The sequence below is a fragment of the Monodon monoceros genome, unplaced genomic scaffold, assembly GCF_005190385.1.
Source record: "Monodon monoceros isolate NGI ecotype Baffin Bay Population unplaced genomic scaffold, NGI_Narwhal_1 Super_Scaffold_19, whole genome shotgun sequence".
Lineage (NCBI taxonomy): Eukaryota > Metazoa > Chordata > Mammalia > Artiodactyla > Monodontidae > Monodon > Monodon monoceros.
Window position 1 is genome coordinate 57,689,711 of NW_021703775.1, and position 21,253 is coordinate 57,710,963.

Sequence of the window (21,253 nt, forward strand, 5' to 3'; positions counted from 1 at the left end):
TAAAATGGCCTGCCTGGGATCTGAGATTTGATCATATAACTTTTCTGTCATCATGGAGCTTTATATATATATAAATTATATATACATATATTACATATATGTATAATTTCAGTATTCTATAAATGTGCAGCACAAAATGCGTGGTCTACTTAAACCAAACATTCATTTTGTTAGGTGAGTATGGAACATAAACAGGCTTGCACCTAACAGCCACTTCATCCTCCTTCAAGCTTCAAGTATGCTTCCTGTAGGGCAGAGGACTGGTAAGCCAAAAATCACATTCTCCAGACTCTGTTGCAGCTAGTTTTATGGAAGTATGTAGGTTTCAACAAACAAACACTTTCGTGTAAGATCTGGAAGTCTGTTTCTCTGATAGGCATAGCTGTGGAGAAAATTTTTTCTTCTGTATCAGAGATAACAGAGTTCTCATTGTTCAGTCATTAGCTTTGTGAACATCAAGAAGCATGGGTGGTGCAACCATTTTGCTGGTTCAGATTACAGTTGGTAAGGTGTGATTCTGGAGCTGGCTGTGGAAGTGGCAGCTTCTTGATTCTGGTAGCTTCCAGACAGTGGCTGTGGTGCCGTAGTTCTGAAGATGTCAGGTTCTCAATGAGGAAGAGCACAGCTCTTTTGGTATCTTAGTCCTGAGGTGTGGTTTTGAGAATTGTTCCATTAATATTCTCAATTATTCTCTTCAAGTGTATTAATACTTCCAGCTAAAACTAACTGGAGTATATTCTGTTCTCTGCAACGAAACTTTGACTGATATAGTCTGCTCAGTATGTTTTCAGGACCACTCATTTTTCATTGATTTATTTAGCAAATATTTATTGAAGGCCTTCTCTGAACAAGTGTTGAGATACATATTAAATATATATATTTTTTCAGATGTGTAAAACAATAGTTTTAGTTCACACAAATTACATGTTGCTTTAAAAATTGTATTTCCAGCAAAGTAGTTCCATCCAAATAGAGCAAAAAAATCAAAAGTTCCATTTCCAATCTAATCACCATGGATAGTTCATATGTCCTCATTGGTATAATGAAAAGATGATGGAGGGACTTCCCTGGTGGCACAGTGAATAAGACTCTGCGCTCCCAATGCAGGGGCCCAGGTTCGATCCCCGGTCAGGGAACTAGAGATCCCGCGTGCATGCTGCAACTAAGAGTTTGCATGCCACAACTAAGGAGCCCAGGAGCCACAACTAAGGAGCCCGACTGCCACAACTAAGGCTGTACACAACCAAATAAATAAATAAATATTAAAAAGAAAGAAAGAAAGAAAAGATGATGAGAATTTAGAGACAAAAGATTAGTCTTTCCAAACTTCGTCTAACAAATGAAGGCAGAAAGGACCTACCCTACCTCATAAGGTTTCTGTGAGAATCAAATGAGGCAAAGTATGTGAAACTGCTTTGTACATTGTAAAGGGCTACACAGTGCTGGTTATTTATAATTAGTAATAATAGTAACTTTATCCTACAAAGTTTTCAACATTGGATGCTTATGATAGCACCTTTAAAGACAACTATTTTTGTTTGCCTAATTCTCAATTCAGTGCAAATTCTGATTTTCATATAAAGGTGTTCTTAAAGATAAATCAGAGAGTGACTACTCACTTTGGGAAAGGAATTTTCACTTTTGAAAAATATTCACAGTAGGAAATCTTTCATTAAATGTGCCTCTCTCTCACATTTAATACAATTGTTGACTTACAAATTTAAATAATACACATTTTGGTATATTCAGTGCACAAAATGAGCTATATTTGTTTAGTTGTGTGAAAAACAGAATTATATCTTACAAATGATCTCATTTCAAATATGGGTAAGGAGCAAATCAAATTACAGTTCAGTCTTTGAGACACCTACATAGTCATAATTTGCCATGTTCACATGCTTTATTTTATGCGCTTCTTTTTCCTGAGCTATGCAAAAGAGAAGCTTGATCTAGATCAAGAAGTGTCTAGTTAGGGCCTCCTATGTACCAGGCAGTGTTTTAGGTTTTGAAGACACCAAGATGAATGAGATACAGTCATCCCCTATGTTACAGTTCAGTCCAGCACTGTCCAAAGCAGCAGCCAATTGTATATGTGGCCATAGATCACAAGTGTGGCTAGTGTGACTCAGAATCTAAATTTTACATTTAATTTAATTTAAATTAATTTAACTAGCCATGTGTGACTAGTGGTCACCGTGATGGAGAGCACAGGTCTAGGCCAAACCCAATAGCTAACTTGTGGTAACCAAAAAAATAAATAAATATAAGATGCATGGGCAAGACCCTTTTCTTCTGTCATAAAATAAACGTGGCCTATTAATTTTCTGGTCTTGGGGTGGGGGTGGGGAAAGTGCTGCAATGGTTTGGAAAAGTATATAGCAACAAGAGAAAGTTATACAATTCTGTTTAAAATCTGTTCTCTTTGATTAAAATATCCCCTAACATGTCTAGAATGAAAGACATTGCCAGGCCAAGAAAGCTAAAGACAACAAAGGTCAAAAAACTGAGGTCTAATTCCATCCAAAAACAACAGAATATACTTCCTTCTCAAGTGCTCATGGAACATTCTCCAGGATAAATCATATCTAGGGTCACAAATCAAGCCTTGGTAAATTTAAGAAAATTGAAATTGTATCAAGTATCTTTTCTGACCACAACGCTATGAGACTAGATATCAGTTACAGGAAACAAACTGTAAAAAATACAAACACATGGGGGCTAAACAATACGCTACCAAATAACCAAGAGATCACTGAATAAATCAAAGAGGAATCAAAAAATACCTATAAACAAATGACAATGAAAACACAATGGCCCAAAACATATGGATGCAGCAAAAGCAGTTTTAAGAGGGAAGTTTATAGCAATACAATCCTACCTCAAGAAACAAGAAAAATCTCAAATAAAAAAATCTAACATTAACACCTAAAGGAACTACAGAAAGAAGAACAAACAAAACCCAAACTTAGTAGAAGAAAAGAAATCATAAAGATTAGAGCATAAATAAATGAAATAGGAACAATGAAAACAATAGTAAAGATCAACAAAACTAAAAGCTGGTTCTTTGAGAAGATAAACAAAATTGATAAACCATTAGCCAGACTCATCAAGAAAAAAAGGGAGAAGACTCAAATCAACAGAATTAGAAATGAAAAAGGAGAAGCAACAAATGACACTGCAGAAATACAAAGGATCATGAGAGATTACTACAAGCAACTCTATGCCAATAAAATGGACAACCTGGAAGATATGGACAATTTCTTAGAAAAGCACAACCTTCCAAGACTGAACCAGGAAGAAACAGAAAATATAAACAGACCAATCACAAGCACTGAAATTGAAACTGTGATTAAAAATCTTCCAACAAACAAAAGCTCAGGACCAGATGGATTCACAGGCAAATTCTATCAAACATTTAGAGAAGAGCTAACACCTATCCTTCTCAAACTCTTCCAAAATACAGCAGAGGGAGGAACACTCCCAAACTCATTCTACGAGGCCACCATCACCCTGATACCAAAACTAGACAAAGATGTCACAAAAAAAGAAAACTACAGGCCAATATCACTGATGAACACAGATGTGAAAATCCTCAACAAAATACTAGCAAACAGAATCCAGCAGCACATTAAAAGGATCATACACCATGATCAAGTGGGGTTTATCCCAGGAATGCAAGGATTCTCCAATATATGCATATCAATCAATGTGATAACCATATTAATAAATTGAAGGATAAAAACCATATATCATCTCAATAGGTGCAGAAAAAGCTTTTGACAAAATTCAACACCCACTTATGATAAAAACCCTGCAGAAAGTAGGCATAGAGGGAACTTACCTCAACATAATAAAGGCCATATATGACAAACCCACAGCCAACATTGTTCTCAATCGTGAAAAACTGAAACCATTTCCACTAAGATCAGGACGAAGATAAGGATGTCCACTCTCACCACTATTATTCAACACAGTTTTGGAAGTTTTAGCCACAGCAATCAGAGAAGAAAAAGAAATAAAAGGAATCCAAATCAGAAAAGTAGAAGTAAAACTGTCACTGTTTGCAGATGACATGATACTATACATAGAGAATCCTACAGATGCTACCAGAAAACTGTTAGAGCTAACAATGAATTTGGTAAAGTAGCAGGATACAAAATAAATGCACAGAAATCTCTGGCATTCCTATACACTAATGATGAATCATCTGAAAGAGAAATTAAGGAAACACTCCCATTTACCATTGCAACAAAAAGAATAAAATACCTAGGAATAAACCTACCTAAGGAGACAAAAGACCTGTATGCAAAAAACTATAAGACACTGATGAAAGAAATTAAAGATGAAACAAACAGATGGAGAGATATACCATGTTCTTGGATTGGAAGAATCAATATTGTGAAAATGACTATACTACCCAAAGCAATCTACAGATTCCATGCAATCCCTATCAAACTACCAATGGCATTTTTCCCAGAACTAGAACAAAATATTTCGCAATTTGTATGGAAACACAAAAGACCCCAAATAGCCAAAGCAATCTTGAGAAAGAAAAACGGAGCTGGAGGAATCAAGCTCCTGGACTTCAGACTACACTACAAAGCTACAGTAATCAAGACAGTATGGTACTAGAACAAAAACAGAAATATAGATCAATGGAACAGGATAGAAATCCCAGAGATAAACCCACGCACATAAGGTCACCTTATCTTTGATAAAGGAGGCAAGAGTATACAATGGAGAAAAAACGACCTCTTCAATAAGTGGTGAACAGCTACATGTAAAAGAATGAAATTAGAACACTCCCTAACACTGTACACAAAAATAAACTCAAAATGGATTAAAGACCGAAATGTAAGGCCAGACACTATCAAATTCTTAGAGGAAAACATAGGCAGAACACTCTATGACATAAATCACAGCAAGATCCTTTTTGACCCACCTCCTAGAGTAATGGAAATAAAAAAAAAAAATAAACAAATGGGACCTAATGAAACTTCAAAGCTTTTGCACAGCAAAGGAAACCATAAACAAGACAAAAAGACAACCCTCAGAATGGGAGAAAATATTCGCAAACGAAGCAACTGACAAAGGATTAATCTCCCAAATATACAAGCAGCTCATGCAGTTCAATGTCAAAAAAACAAACAACCCAATCCAAAAATGGGCGGAAGACCTAAACAGACATTTCTCCAAAGAAGATATATAGATAGGCAACAAACACATGAAAGGATGCTCAACATCACTAATCATTAGAGAAATGCAAATCAAAACTACAATGAGGTATCATCTCACACCAGTCAGAATGGCCATCATCAAAAAATCTACAGACATTAAATGCTGGAGAGGGTGTGCAGAAAAGGGAACCCTCTTGCACTGCTGGTGGGAATGTGAATTGGTACAGCCACTATGGAGAACAGTATGGAGGTTCCTTAAAAAACTAAAAATAGAACTAACATACGACCCAGTAATCCCACTACTGGGCATATCCCCTGAGACAACCATAATTCAAAAAGAGTCATGTACCACAATGTTCACTGTAGCACTATTTACTGTAACCAGGACATGGAAGCAACCTAAGTGTCCATCGACAGATGAATGGATAAAGAAGATGTGGTACATATATACAATGGGATATTACTCAGTCATAAAAAGAAATGAAATTGAGTTATTTGTAGTGAGGTGGATGGACCTAGAGTCTGACATACAGAGTGAAGTAAGTCAGAAAGAGGAAAACATATATCGTATGCTAACACATATATACGGAATCTAAATAAAAAAACAGTTCTGTAGAACCTAGGGGCAGGACAGGAATAAAGACACAAACGTAGAGAATGGACCTGAGGACATGGGAAGGGGGAAGGGTAAGCTGGGAAGAAGTGAGAGAGTGGCATTGATACATATACACTACCAAATGTAAAATAGCTAGTGGGAAGCAGCCGCATGGCACAGGGAGATCAGCTTTGTACTTTGTGACCACCTAGAGGGGTGGAATAGGGAGGGTGGGAGGGAGACGCAAGAGGGAGGGGATATGGGGATATATGTATATGTACAGCTGATTCACTTCGTTATACAGCAGAAACTAATACAACAATGTAAAGCAATTATACTCCAATAAAGATGTTAAAAATAATAATTGTGGGAAAAAAAAAACAACTGAGGTCTAAACAACCTAGTTTAGGGAGTTCCCTGGTGGTCCAGTGGTTAAGACTCTGAGGTTCCACTGCAGGGGGCAAGGGTTCGATCCCTAGTCCAGGAAATAAGGTCCCACATGCCACATGGCATGGCCAAAAAATTTTTTTTAATTTTAAAAATAAAAAATAAAACCCCTAGTTTATGTGTTATTGTTAGCACTCCTTGTCATTTTTATACTGGTCTCAACATCAACGATCAGGCAAGGATGAGGTTATTAGTGACTTGCTTACCATGGAAACTTCCTTGAAGGGGTGGGGTGGGCCATATCCAAGATATTTTTTTACTCAAATTTAAAAAGAAAAGGAGAACTGAGAGCTCATAATTAACAAAAAGTTATTACATACTACTGATCACTTATAATTGGGAGTGGTCTGTAGCACTTAATACGTTTTTATTAAACGTTTGAGCAGCTACCGGTTAATTTTACCTATATTTTCATATGCAAGATGAATTTACTTCGATAAATTCTATTTACTCTAAACAGTGGATGCTATGATTTTACTCTTTTTATTTATTACAATTATTTTTAAAGATGTCTAAACACTATCAATTTATATGAGACAAAGAGAAAGGTGAAAATAAATATTATTTCTAAGACTAAAGGTAAGTGGTTATAACTGATAACAAGAATATGAATTTTACCTGTCATTGTCTGGTCATATACCAGATATCCTTCTAGGGTCAATATATTTATTTTTGCAGATCTGTCACAAATTATTATGTTTTTGAAGAGGCCAAACACAGTGGCAGCTCCAGCCCCAAAGCAGATGTGCCTGATAACAGCATCTGAAAGAGAATACCATTGTGGTTACACTTGACTACACAGTGAGCTAATAGTGCTTGAGGCACTTCCTGCAGGGTGCATCCTCCTGGAACGCTGGTGTCTTATCACCATAACTAACCAAATGTGGACTGAATTAAAGGGGCTAGTTTGGGTAAAAGCACCATAGTGCTCATTCTTGGTGATCTCTAACAAGGAAAGTGGTATCATCGCAAATAGTATACTCTGGATTTGACAAACTTTCGTAGGAACTAATTGATTCGTTTCTGAATGGACTTTGTTCTAAGCTGGATTTCATGTTAAACATGTCTTAATTAAAATACATCTCTAGGGTTCCAATCCTTTGGAAATATTGCTCACAAGTAAGGTAAAGGTTTTATTTGATTTTTGCAGAAGGTGAGGCAGGAAACAAAAGTTTTGTATATTAAGTGAAATAGCAATATTGGAAATTGAGTTTGGGTATGAATATCTTATAATTTGCATCTCTAGTTGTTCAAACGATGCATCCATCAGAAAATGGTGAGAATTTCCTTTTGATTTCTGGGCCTTGTCTATAGAAATTACATTTTAAAATGAACACTAAAACAGTGTATTATATTTAAAATTTCCTATGGAAGCTAATTGAACTTCATTATACCAACGAAAAAACTGATAATTATAACCTATTTATGCCTTCCAGGAGTTACAGCTGTATAAGCCCTAGTAGAAATTATGAATGAATAAGTATCATGATAAATGATTCTAAATTTGATCTGTATGTCCGTGGCAGTAAACAATGCAATACTTAAATCATCATTCTTCTCTACGAAGAGTACTGGCTCTGGAATCGGTTGCTTGGGTTCCAGTCCTGGCTCTCTAGTTTACTAACTGTGGCTCTAGGGCAGGTCTCTTAACTTTTCCTAGACTTTCTTTAATTGTACAACGGCCATAGTAATAATAATGCCTCTGTTAGGGGGCTTTTGTCAGAATTTATTGACATGACCCTTGCAGTGGTTAGCACAGTGCCTGGCACATTGTAAGTGGCTGCTGTTATTACATGTATGTTAGATGTGCCTTATAGCCTCTCTTGGGTATGTGCCCTGTTTCCTCAACCTGATGGCAAGCTTTGAGAAGACAGATACCAGGGACTTCCCTGGTGGTGCAGTGGTTAAGAATCCGCGTGTCAATGCAGGGGACACGGGCTCGAGCCATGGTCAGGGAAGATCCCACATGCCGCGGAACAACTAAGAAGTAGCCCCGCTTGCCGAAACTAGAGAAAGCCCGCGCGCAGCAACCAAGAACCAACGCAGCCAAGAATAAAAATAAATTAATTAATTTAAAAAAAGAAAAAAAGGGCTTCCCTGGTGGCGCAGTGGTTGAGAGTCCGCCTGCCGATGCAAGGGACACGGGTTTGTGCCCCAGTCCTGGAAGATCCCACATGCCGCGGAGCGGCTAGGCTCGTGAGCCATGGCCGCTGAGCCTGCGCGTCCGGAGCCTGTGCTCCGCAACGGGAGAGGCCACAGCAGTGAGAGGCCCGCGTTCCGCAAAAAAAAAAAAAAAAAGAAAAAAGAAAAAAAGAAGACAGAAACCAGCTCATATAGTTTTCTAGTCTCTTCATCGCCCAGCACAATGTCTTATAAATTACATAGGTCAGCAATGAGGTTTAAAACTGAAGGGCAATTTGGGGCTAGATTATAAAGGACCTTGACTATCAGTTTCCCTAGACCTTCCCTGGAGCTCTCTCTCACTCTAGTACAACCCCTAAGTCCCCTTCCAGCTGCTGCGTCAATGGGAATTCATGGCTGATTGCCTAACCCAATCAACAGCAGCCAATCCAATCAAGCATTCACACAATTTACCAAAGGCCTGAGGCTGTATGTATAGTAGTGCAAAAAAGAGATTCCAGGTTGAGCTACGTAACTGATTATTTGCACGCATTTAGGAGCTGTTTCTGAGTTTTAAAGGCATTTCTGGCTAACTGGGAAGTGTGTAATTTCTTGATCTCACCTAAGTTAAATCGTGCAGAATATAATTTATGCCCTCCTTATTTAGCTCTTCTCATGTTTTAGTGATGAGCTAGTTAGCCTTTTCCATATCTAAGAACTTACTGTCACTGAACAATTCATCTGCAATAAGCTCAAAGGTCACTCACAGTCAATGTACTAACGGATGAGTTTTAAACAAGCTTCCTGAGTTTTACTTCTTAGTCTTTTAAATTAACAATTTGATTTGAGCTGTCCGAAAAAAGAATTAAGTTTAATACTAGTACGTACTGACTCTAACCTACTTTTAGTGAAGTAAACGCTGAGTATAGTAGCAAGGTTCAGCAAGGCTGGGCTTCCTTACCAATTGATTGGTGTGAGAGCTGCATTTTAACCTGGTATAATCCATAGGTTGGATGCAGGCTTTGAGAATTATAAATATTTTCACTATCACACAAATATTTGGGAAGTTTGTACAAGGCCGTTCAGCTCTGCTCACTGCTCCCAGTGCTCTGGCAACATTTCCTCATCTGCACCCAGCTCTGCAGCTCCCTCTTTGATACTTCTACTTCCATTTTATCATAATTTAGAAAAATAAAATTCGAATTGTTTTTTAGTTCTATTTTGTCAGTGTACACCTGCAGGCGCACACGAATTTGATTATAGCTGTACGGTGTTGTAAAGAAGCTTGCAAATGGATTCCAAAACGACAGGCAGTGTAAATTATAAAAGTAACAAAACAAACGTAGGTTAAAGCACTGTCAGCAATAAATACAAATGGCTTTTTGCGGGGGAGGAAATAGCTTTGGAAAGAAGCGAGAATAGGCTGGGGGAGGGAAAAATCCACACCATTAGGAAAGGAAGAGCCACACTTAGGGACGCATCTGAGGGACAAGGACATTAAGAACACTTAAGTGACTCTTGATCCTCGGCAATCCTCCCAGGGTTAGAGTCACAGAGGGCAGTTAGGTTGTGTGAGATCTGCTAGTTCCTCTTCTGACACTGGACCTTTATTTCCCAAGGCCCACTCGTTCAGCCTTGTTGAGCAGGGAACTTGCGCCCGGGACTGTACAGCAACTGGGTTTGCAAAGATGAAAAGAGCACACACAGTTCCTGTCTCCAAGCGCTTCTAGTCTTGAAAACAGAACATCCTAGTAGGTGGGTATAAAGGGCCCTGTTGCAAGAAGAGAGGGCAGTAACTAGAAGCTCGTGGAGGCCTCAGGGCTCCACAGAGGAAATGAGCTGTGTGTGGTCCAAAGGACAAACACTTTTGATAGGCTTTCATATCTTTCAAAAATAAATGATGTTAAATAAATAGATCGCCTAGAAAGGAAGGGGTTGGCATGCAGGATGAAACTTTATGTGGAAGGTTTAAAACACATTTAATGGGAGCTGGGACTTGATACAAGTCTCCCGTAATTGTCAGGAAAGAAGGGTCCAGAAGACCCATGAGTGCTAACCGATCAAACGAGCGGCTTCTTCACACTTGCACCTCAGTAAATGTTGAGTGTTCTGTAATATCTACTTAGGGGCGGGGAGAGAGTCCATCCACTTGTATCAGATTTTGCACACAACATAGGGAGAAGGCTACTTTCACGATTCTAATCCCTTTTCTCCCCTCACAGCCTGTAGTTTCAGGGCTGCGAGATGTCTCTGCAGGGATTTTCTCTTTTGAAGTAATAAAAGCATTTAAATTAACGGGAGGGCGGTTAACACCGCAGTCCTGGACCCACCGCACGCCTCCTAGTCCGCCGGGGTTCACTCCGCGCTTCACCTCCAGTTGGCCCAACAGCGCTAATGGCCGTCGGGTAGCCACGGCTCCAGATCAGCACGCTGCGGGCATTGAACGGTCAGGACTAGCAAACCAGCTGAGAGTTCGGAAGGTGCAGGGAGAGGGGCGAGGCCGGGCCGTGGGCGGCTTTTGACGAACAGCCCTTGCAGCCAATTGGAAGCCTGGTCGACTTTTCTCTCTGCCAATAGGGAGCGAGGCCCGGGCTTGGGGGGGGCGCTTCCCGCGGGCTGAGGCTGGATTCGATCCCGCACGGCGGCCGCGAAGGCGGGGGTGGAGGCTCGGCCTGGGCGGCGAGGAGTGGATTAGGGGAGGAGGGAAGACCGGAAGCCACGGTCGCGTCCCCATCCTTAGATTTGCTCCCCGGGACTGGGAGCGGAGACGGAGGAGGAGGGAGAGGCTGAATGTTGGCTCCGTGATAAAGGGGAGCGGCCGATCCGGAGCCTCCTCCCGGGGCGCCCTTCTCATCCCGCGCACTCTCCGCACCCACCCGGCTTCTGGGCGCGCGGCCCACGCGGACAGCCGGGCCGCGCAGACCTTCGCTGAAGAGGCGCTGCCCGCGACGGGGACTGGCCGGCGGCGTCCGAGGCCCGCGCCCCGCTGCCACCCCCACCCGCTAGCCGGCCGGTCCCTCCGGCCGCCGCCATGTCCTCTTCCTCATCCTCCCCCAGGGAGACGTACGAGGAGGATCGGGAGTACGAGAGCCAGGCCAAGCGCCTCAAGACTGAGGAGGGGGAGATCGACTACTCGGCCGAGGAAGGCGAGAACCGCCGGGAAGCGACGCCCCGGGGCGGGGGCGATAGCGGCGGCGGTGGCGGCGGCCGGAGCTTCTCACAGCCGGTAACAAAGCGCGGCGCCCCGACCGCCGTGCCTGGCGGCTCCCCGGGAAGCAGGGCCCAGCGGCAGGGACTCGGCCTCGGGGCCTCCCGCCCTCCTCGTTTTCCCTTTTCGCTGCGCTGATCGGGTCGGGAAGCGCCGGCTCTTCTCTTTGGGGCTTTTATTCTTCGCCCTACCTGTTTCCAGCAACCCGACCGCGGATCCGGTCCCGGCCTGGCCGCAGGCCCCGCAGCGAGTCCTCTGCCGGCCCGAACTTGGGGAGGGTCGCGGGGCGGGGGCGGCGGGGAGGCGTTGCTTCCGCTCCGGGGGGCTCTGGTGCGCGATTAGCCCTTTGTTAGTTTTCACTCCTCGGGCGGCTGGCCGGCGTCTGACTACCCGCTCCCTTCAGCCCCCTGCCCGCAGCATCCGCGCGCTGGTCACAATCACAGGATGGTGGCATTGGTTCCGCCCAGGGCTCTCTTCGCCTGGGTCCTGAGGAGAGCCGCCGCTAAGTGACAAATTAAGCTCTGGGGCTCACCGCCCAGTTCCCCTGAAGGTTTAATTAAAAATTTTTTACTCTTGGCAGGCCTGGCGCGCACGCTTTGCTCCCCAGTTTCCTGATGATTGCTTAGTATAGTGTTTAGCTCTTCGGTTAAAAATAAAATGCGTTGGCAGGTGTTCGCACACGCCTACTTACAAGTAAAACGAAATCTTAAAATCACCTCAGTTCTTCATGGGCAGTGTGTTCCCAATTCGTTCCACAAAAAGAACTGAACTCAGGACTGCATCAAACACACGTTCCTAGATTCTTGTTTCTCTCATCAGAAAGCTTAGATGGAGGCAGAAGGAATGTGAAAATCGTTTTATCCACAGCAAGTGGCAACTCAGCTTCAGCTGGATGGAAACTAAGGAAACAAAGCAAAGGAAACGTTTTTGCCCTTTTTGGTGCGCTTAAGCTGTCTTAATGACTGGATGTTCTTTAAACATTTAACACATTCTAATTGTGATTTTTTTTTTAAAGCAAACTTAACCCGAAATTTACGAAATAGTGCACATATATTCTAATATTAGATTAAAATGTTTTTCACCTTTAATAAGAGGGAAATTAGAAGTCTTTTAGCTCTTGTTTGCATTTTAATGTAAAAAATTCTGGTCAGTAATCCCCGGTGTTAGAGTTTACAAATACGATAATGTTGCAACACATTTTAGAAAGGAGCTTCTTCTTCCTCTAAATAGAATAATTTTTTAAGTGAAATTTTATTTTTATTTATAATATTTATTTTTTTGGCTGCACTGCTCTGCATGTGGGATCTCAGTTCCCTGACGAGGGATCGAACCCGTGTCCCCCTGCAGTGGAAGCACAGAGTCCTAACCACTGGACCCAGGGAATTCCCAAAATAGTTTTATTATGGCTAGATATTGCTTTCTACTTCTGTTCCTGAATATTTGGAGTATTCAAAATGCAACTTGAAAGTGTGAATAAAGAAAGTGCATTTTTTTCTTAGGAAGTTTCAGTTCAAAGCTAACTGCATTGTGGAAATTGAAAACACAATTGGAATATTGGACTCTTATAACTGATATTTAGATGCATTGGATCATTGTATTTCTTTTGCCAAAAATTTTCTCGAGTTTTTATGCAGTAGCATGAAATGTCTTACATTAAGTGTCTTGGAAAGATACTTTAACCAGTTTACAAAAGTTGTTTTTGAAAACATTAAATATTAAGCCAATAGTATTATTTTGGATGTTGGGAAGAAAATAATGTATAATTAATACATCCAAAGTGAATTGTATCTAGCAGTGGAAATAGCACTGGACAGGTCTTGGGGAGAGTCAGGAGTCTTAGCTAGCATACAGTCTGTGTGACCTTGGGAAAGTCAGTTAACTACTGTTCTGAGTTCTCTTACAATGTAAAATGTGAAAGTTGAACTTCACGTTTTCCATACCTGAAGTTGTAGTTCAGTGATTAATGTCATGCAGCTTTTAAATTACCCAGGCAGGAACTAATGTATGCAGATTGAGTTATAAATTCAAATTTTGTTTATCTTATTGCTGTTTTTTCTTAGGAGCGGGTGAATTGCTTTTATTTAACAGTAGAACCAATATTGTACTGTGAAATCTAATGAAGGATTATTTTTCCTGTTTTTAAACATTTTTCTTCATGTAATTTTGGGTACTAGTTTGAAATCATTGCAACTATGGAAACCTGTGCATAATAAATTTTACTAGGACAGGAATGCCCTGAATAGAAGTTTACTGTCTAGTGCGTCATCATCGAGAAATATGGTAATTCATCTAACGGAAAAGGATTTGACTCAACTTCAGCCCAGCCCCTTTGTACAAAGTGTTTAAGTAAATGCAGATCAGGTACAATGATAGGTAATTCTTTCAATGCTAGTTGGAAGTTTGTAAAAGTGTACAGTAAGACTTCAATGATTTACATTGTTTGGCTTTTCATTTTCCTTGAGTTATTTAATAATAACTAGATTTAAAGAGGAATGTGAGTATTTAAGAAAAACTGTTTCTACAAATGCTCCTGATTTAAGGATGAATTGTGAATGATGTTTTAGGGTGTAAAGAGAAATGAGTTTGTAGTTTGGATATGAGAAGTAAGACACTCTTCAAATTTGTGTCTTCTGGTATTAACTTTGAAGAGCAAAAACTCGCAGAGTATTTCAAATTCTTTGGGCTGCATTTTGAACAAAGCTTAATTATGGAGGTTCATGCTATGTATTATACAATTACTCTTGTGGAGTAAATTGTGTTCTTAAATTTAACAGGCATGATCTTCAAGATCATAATAGTAAACTTCTGTATCTGCTAACTTTTATGAAAGCAGCTTGACTTCTGAATATTAGCACTTCACTTGGCAAAACCGATTGAGGAACTGAATTGGGAGCTTACTTACAAAAAAAAGTCTGCTTTTATAGAGATTGGTATCAATAAAAATTTATGGAGTACTAATGCATTTTAGAGACTTAAGTTTTTCTTTTACTCTATTCTGCTAGTGACTAAACAGGCAAATCAAAGATTGTTAAAGTGATTGCTGATGAGGTGAAAATTTAAGTTTCTCAACTTTTAATAAATAGACTTGTAAGATGGCAAAATGCCAAGATAAAAAATATGGATCCTAGGATTTCCAAACAAAGGAATATGCATTATATAGAGAATCTAGTTTGAATTTAAGATATAGTTAAACTTTAATGATCTGAATTACAGAGATGATAGGACTATTATGATGGCTTATTGGGATGAATATAGAATGGGAGATGGGATGAAGGCACTTTGTTAGCTTAGCTCCCACAGGAAAAGTTTAGAGACTGTGACAGTGAGCATAGTAACTACACTGTGGTGTGTACCTCAGAGGTAAGTGCCAGAGCCTTGAGGCTTCTGTAACGGTAATGTCCTGTGTCTTATTTAGCTAAGCTGCTGCAGTAGAGTGAGAATTTTAGGCTTAGTTTTGGGAAGTAAATGAAAAGTAGTAGGTTTTACTATCTTTTGGTTTTAACAAGTGACAGTTTCTTCATGTTAGTACATATAGTGAAAAGTGCTGTTAATAGAGCCCTAAGCCCAACCAGAGCAGGTGTCTTGGCTCTGCTACCAACATGCTTTGTGACTTAACCTCTTTGGAACTCAACTTGCTACCTATCACATGAGATGGCTGGATTAGATGATCACTGTGATCTCTTAGCTCATTAAAAAAATAGTACTTGAGCCCTGTCATGTGCTAGGTGCTGTTCTTGGTGATGGGATATAATTTTTTAAAAAATTCCATATCTAAAAATCTGTGATTCTACATCATTTAGTGCTTTATTTTATAAAGGAGTGAAAATATATATTTTCCCTCTATGAAATTGAATACAACTTTCAAAGCTTGCAGTTGCAGCCACAGCAACAACTCAAGGTGAGCTTAAACAACAAAAAGGGGGCAGGGGTAGGGAATTTATTGGCCCGAATAACTATGAATGCCAAGTTGTAGCATTAGTTTTAGGCATGGCAGGATCGAAGGTTTTAGATGATGTCATAGGGACTAGATTCTGTCTCTTTCCATGTTTCAGCTCTATTTCCTCTATGTAGTGATAAAGCTAGGCTTACATTTTTATAGCTAGTAAATAAAGAAGAACAGTGTCTCCCTCAGAGTCCATAGCTATCCCCTCTGATCAGCCATTTTTTATATCTCCCTACCCCCAACTAGTCACTGGACTACCTCTGAAGTTGGGGAGTTACGACTGTGTGACTGAGAATACCAGTGGAATAATATGGGGTCGAGGAGTTTTTGTTTGTTCGTTTGCTTGTTTTTGTGTTCAGCCACAAGAAGGGGGAAGGAGTTTTGGGTAGGCAAAACCAAAGGATTTCTACCACATGAGCCAAAAAAATAAAGATTACTTTTTAAGAAGTTATTTGAATCAAAGTTATTTTTAATCTTTGTTATGTGATCAAGTGTTCCTTAAAACATTTTAGGATAGGAAAATTAAAGGGTTTCCTGTGTTTTGGATCTGCTCTATTAAGAAAAAGATCAAGTAAAGAGATGTGATTGTTTAATTTTAAGAAAAACCGGGACTTCCCTGGTGGTCCAGTGGGTAAGACTCTGGGCTCCCAGTGCAGTGGGCCTGGGTTTGATCCCTGGTCCGGGAACTAGATCCCACATGCATGCTGCAACTCAGAGATCGCATGCTGCAAGTAAGACCTGGTACAGCCTGAATAAATAAATAAATATTAAAACAAAAAAAAGAAAAACCATGTACTAGTTAACTCTAAGTATAGTGTGAGTTAAAAGCTATTTGCAGCTGTCCCTTAAAACTAGTTTGTCCTTGATCTATGTGAAGTATCCAAAGTAAAAGGGGGGATAATCTTAAGTATCTGGAAATCTGTACTCATTTCTTGGTAGTACTTTGATAAATTCTAATGTATCCAGAAAATGATTACCAGAATAGAGAAGGCACTCAAGATCATATCATAAGAGGAATGACAGAAGACTCTGGGGGACATTTAGCTTGAAGGGTAAACTTAGGTGTGATTTAAGAAATCATTTCAAATTATAGGAAGGTTATGTAGCAGAGGGAAATGAAGATAAGGATAGGAGGTGGCAATTAATGTTTACCGAGCCCTGTTAATAACAACATCTAGCACTGTGCTAGACATTTCATATTTGTCCTATTTGTTGTAATTTTAAGTGATGAAGATTTTGTTTTATTTTTTATTTATTTTTAAAATTTTATTTTTTTAATTTTTGGCTGCGTTGAGGCTTCATTGCTGTGTGCGGGCTTTCTCTGGTTGCAGCGAGCGGGGGCTACTCTTCATTGCAGTGCGCGGGCGTCTCATTGTGGTGGCTTCTCTTATTGTGGAGCACGGGCTCTAGGCACGCGGGCTTCAGTAGTCGTAGCACGGGGGCTCAGTAGTTGTGGCTCGTGGGCTCTAGAGCGCAGGCTCAGTAGTTGTGGTGCACGGGCTTAGTTGCTCTGCCGCATGTGGGATCTTCCCAGATCAGGGCTTGAACCCGTGTTCCCTGCATTGGCAGGCGATTCTTAACCACTGCGCCACCAGGGCAGCCCTGTTTTATTTTTTTTTAAGTGAAACTGAGGTTCAGAAATGTTAAGTAAGTAGCGTAGCGTAAGATCGCAGAGCCAGTAAATGTCCACATATTCAAATGCTGGTCTGACTTCAAAGGCCATTTTGTGTAGGAAGTTACAGGGAGACAGATTTGGATGCATATTATGAAGAACTTTCTAAAAATATAGTAGATTGTCTCACAAGGTAGTGTGTTTTCCTGTCATTGGAGGTGATTAAGGAGAGGCTGATAATCACTTGCAGTGGATCTGTGCACGTTTGGTTTTGGGGGATGAATTATTGAATTTGAGGTTGGTCTTTTTTATATATTATATTTATAGGAGGGTAGAAAAGGCTGTTCAGTGGCTGTTGAGCACGTGTTATGCGTGGAGATGTTGGGAAAACAAAAAGCCTGAGGACATTGTGCATTGCCTTTGTGAGTTTACAGTTTTACTATATCGAGAGCTTTAATGGGCCCTTCTCATTCCTCTCATATGGAAGCTTCATTTCTATTCTATTCTATTCTGAGCTTCCCTTCTCTTTAGTTAAGCCTGGTTTTCTGTCTGCAGTCGTCAAAATTAGCATTCAAGATAGATGTTATTGGAGTTTGTCTTTGAGGTAGCCTTTGAAGAGGGGCTGGGGGTTTGTAACTGGTGTGTAGCTTGCAGTGAGGACCAAATAATGTCTTCATTATAGTTGACCCAGTTTACTTAAAGAAGGGATTGAGTAATTAAAAAAGAAAAAAGTATATGGAAATTGCAGGTATGCCTCCACTTGCTGGGTACTTATTTGGAATATTGTTTCTAGTCTGATAAATAATAGATATAAATAGACCAGGAGAGAGCCTAGATAACTAAACATTTGAACTGGAAAGAATTTGAGCTTCTGTATGAGAAAGGATTAAAAAATACTCCTTAAAAAAAAAATACTCCTTAAGCTTTAGAAGACGTGGTCAAAGTATTAACATATGGATGGAGTAAGCAATACTGACTATTCACCAATTTAAGATTCAGATGCATAGTATGATGCTTACAGGAGGTAATTTTAGGGTAGTAAAAGAAGCTCTGAAGATGATTTCAGATTTCTTATCACCACCATATAGTATAGGTAGAGATAAAATGTTGATTTAAGAAACATGTTAGGGGCTTCCCTGGTGACGCAGTGGTTAAGTATCCGCCTGCCAATGCAGGGGACACGGGTTCGAGCCCTGGTCGGGAAAGATCCCACATGCCAAGGAGCAACTAAGCCCATGCGCCACAACTACGGAGCCTGTGCTCCAGATCCTGTGAGCCACAACTACTGAAGCCCGTGCGCCTAGAGCCCATGCTCGGCAACAAGAGAAGCCACCGCAATGAGAAGCCTGCACACCTCAGTGAAGAGTGGCCCCTGCTCGCCCGCAGGCAGCAACGAAGACCCCAACACAGCCAAAAATAAATGTAAATAAAATAAATAAATTTATTGTTGTGATGAATTGGGAGATTGGGATTGACATATATACAGTAATATGTATAAAATGGGTAACTAATAAGACCCTGCTGTATAAAAAAATAAATAAAATTCAAAATAAATAAATTTATAAAAAAAAGGAACATGTTAGTATTTGTGGGGAAAAAGAGGGGTGGTGAAAATATAGTTTGAAAAGATACCTTTAATATATCAGTTTTATATTTGGAAACAACACTAGGGTTTTTTAATTTTTTAAATAAACTACAGAAAGGATGAGAAAATTTTAAGTTCAAGAAAAGGGGACAGGGCTTCCCTGGTGGCGCAGTGGTTGAGAGTCCGCCTGCTGATGCAGGGGACACGGGTTCGTGCCCTGGTCCGGGAAGATCTCACATGCCGCGGAGCAGCTGCGTCCGTGAGCCATGGCCGCTGAGCCTGCGCGTCTGGAGCCTGTTGCTCCGCAACGGGAGAGGTCACAACAGTGAGAGGTCCGCGTACCGCAAAAAAAAAAAGAAAAAGAAAAAAGAAAAGGGGACATAATTTAAAGATAGAGAAATATCAAGGTAGATAAACTCACGAAAGGCAGAGTTTTATTGAGTGGGAATAAGGGAAATACAGAGGGTATGGGATATATTCTCAGCCTTGAGGTTGAGATAATCATATCTTCCCCTGAGTACCATATTGATTGCATTTAACATCTTTCAGCTTTTAAAGAATAACTTAAATCTTGATCTGTTTCATTTAAGAAATATAATTAAGTAGTAATATATTAAAATCAGATCTTTTGAGAGATTTTTAAAATTGATCCTATAATCCATTTCTTTGTAAGAAGACCAGTTTGAAAAGTACTCATTTTTTAGCACTGTATTCAAGATAGTGGTTCTCTGTGTTGGGAAGGGAGGTAGGAAGAGGAGATGTGTTCAGCTCCCTCTTCCTAGTGTTTTATTTATTAAACTGGGTGGTGAGTTAATGAATATTTTTATATTGTTCTTCATACCTTTTCGTAGGTCTTAAATATATTATACAATAATTTCCCAATTTTTTTATTATGTAAAATATTTAATTACATATGCCCTTCACCTAGATTCAGCAGTTTTTAACATTTTGCCATTTGGGATTTTATCTCTATATGTGTATATATTTATATACATACTTTTTTTCTCTATACTATTTGAAAGTAAGTTGAGACATCATGACAGTTCATTCCTAAATATCACAGTTTTCCTAAGAATAAGGATATTCTTTTCATATAGCTATTGCCATTATAATGGTACCTAAGACAATCAAAAACATCTTACAGAAAAACCCAAATGAACTTTTTGGCTAACTCAGTAATATCCTGTTTATAATTCAATTTCTCCAATTTTCCCTAAGATGTCTTTTGTAGCAGTTTTTATCAATTGTAAAATGAAGGCTCACATACTGCATTTGGTTGTTGTGTTTACTCTCAGTCTGAAATTTTCCTTCCACTTTTTTTTACTTTTGGAGAAGCCCAGGCCAATTTTCTTTTGCATTTTTACCTTTGCTAGCTCATTTCTAAAGACCAAAGGAGATGACTGTCTTATTTCTTGTAGTTTATTATTGTCTAATTATTTTTAGAGTAAAACTTATTATTTATACTTTAAATGTTTTCTCTAAGTTAGGTTTTTAGGTATTACTTAGAGCTTTCTTCCTGTGTTATTGTCATCCAGTAATTAAGAGCTTAATGAGGATAATGTACATCTGGTTGTTGAGTTTCACCAAGGCGGTAGCATTTGTTAAAGTTGCTAATAAAGTGTTGGTATACATAGGGTACAATCAGAATGGTTCATTTCAGACTTAGTGGCATGTAATGAATATCTGTTGAACCATAGAAAAGACTCAGCATAAGCAATTCAAATAAAATTCCAAGGACTGAAATAGTATTTGCAAAGGATTTAATTTATTTGTTGGATTTGACAAGAGTGTAAGAATAGTCTCATGGTTACTTTATATACTTAAATTAGTTCTTTTTTTAAAATTCTGACATTTTTTTGTTGGCATGGCACAAGACTGTTATAGTATTTTCTAACAGTCTTTATGATAATAAAGCAAAGTTGGTGAGTCTTTAAAAATAGCCAAAAAGGGATTTAATGTTCCTAAAATTATTCTTAAGTTTTAATGGTAAAACATTTGTGTTTTTAGATTAGGAGGAAAAACCCTTTTTTCCTGTTTATAGAAGAAAAAAACCTTTCCTTTAATAGATTTTTTTGGTATATGTGTGAATTGTACTTGGAATTCATTTCTTTCCTTTTAGAAATTACTTTTTAATTGGAATATAGTTGATATATAATATTATGTTAGCTTCAGGTGTACTGCATAGTGATTTGACTTTGCATACATTATGAAATGATCACCATGATAAGTCTAGTAACCATCAGTCCCATACAAAGTTATTATAATATTATTGACCATATTCCTTATGCTGTATATTACATCCCATGGCTTATTTATTTTGTAACTGCAGGTTTGTACCTCTTAATCCCCTTCACCTGTTTCACATCCCTCCCCCGCAACCACCCATTTGTTCTCTGTATCTATGAGTCTGTTTTGGTTTTGTTTTGCTTGTTGCTTTATTTTGTTTTTTAGATTCTGCATAATACCCTTTAGATCCAACCATGTTGTCACAAATGGCAAGATTTCATTTTTTATGGAGGTCATTTCTGAAGTGATGCAAGAGAGGTACCCAATGGCTAGTTGTAA

The 21,253-nt window shown here is 39.4% G+C and overlaps 2 protein-coding genes across 4 annotated transcripts in view; one reads left to right on the forward strand and one right to left on the reverse strand.

Annotated features, from left to right (window-relative positions):
• The window catches only part of GALM (galactose mutarotase), an 87,342-nt gene extending 80,462 nt beyond the window's left edge, over positions 1-6,880 (reverse strand). The window contains exon 1 of one of the 2 annotated variants that reach the window (XM_029232545.1): positions 6,838-6,880. In XM_029232545.1, coding sequence (XP_029088378.1) covers positions 6,838-6,844 — 7 coding nt within the window. In that variant the 5' untranslated portion in view covers positions 6,845-6,880. The remainder of the gene's footprint in view (positions 1-6,837) is intronic. The other variant, XM_029232546.1, reaches the window with a different exon arrangement.
• A 4,101-nt stretch (positions 6,881-10,981) lies between these two features.
• HNRNPLL (heterogeneous nuclear ribonucleoprotein L like) overlaps positions 10,982-21,253 on the forward strand; it is a 36,488-nt gene continuing 26,216 nt past the window's right edge. Inside the window, exon 1 of one of the 2 annotated variants that reach the window (XM_029232429.1) lies at positions 10,982-11,566. In XM_029232429.1, coding sequence (XP_029088262.1) covers positions 11,372-11,566 — 195 coding nt within the window. In that variant the 5' untranslated portion in view covers positions 10,982-11,371. Of the gene's footprint in view, positions 11,567-21,093; positions 21,233-21,253 lie in introns of those variants that run through there. The other variant, XM_029232431.1, reaches the window with a different exon arrangement.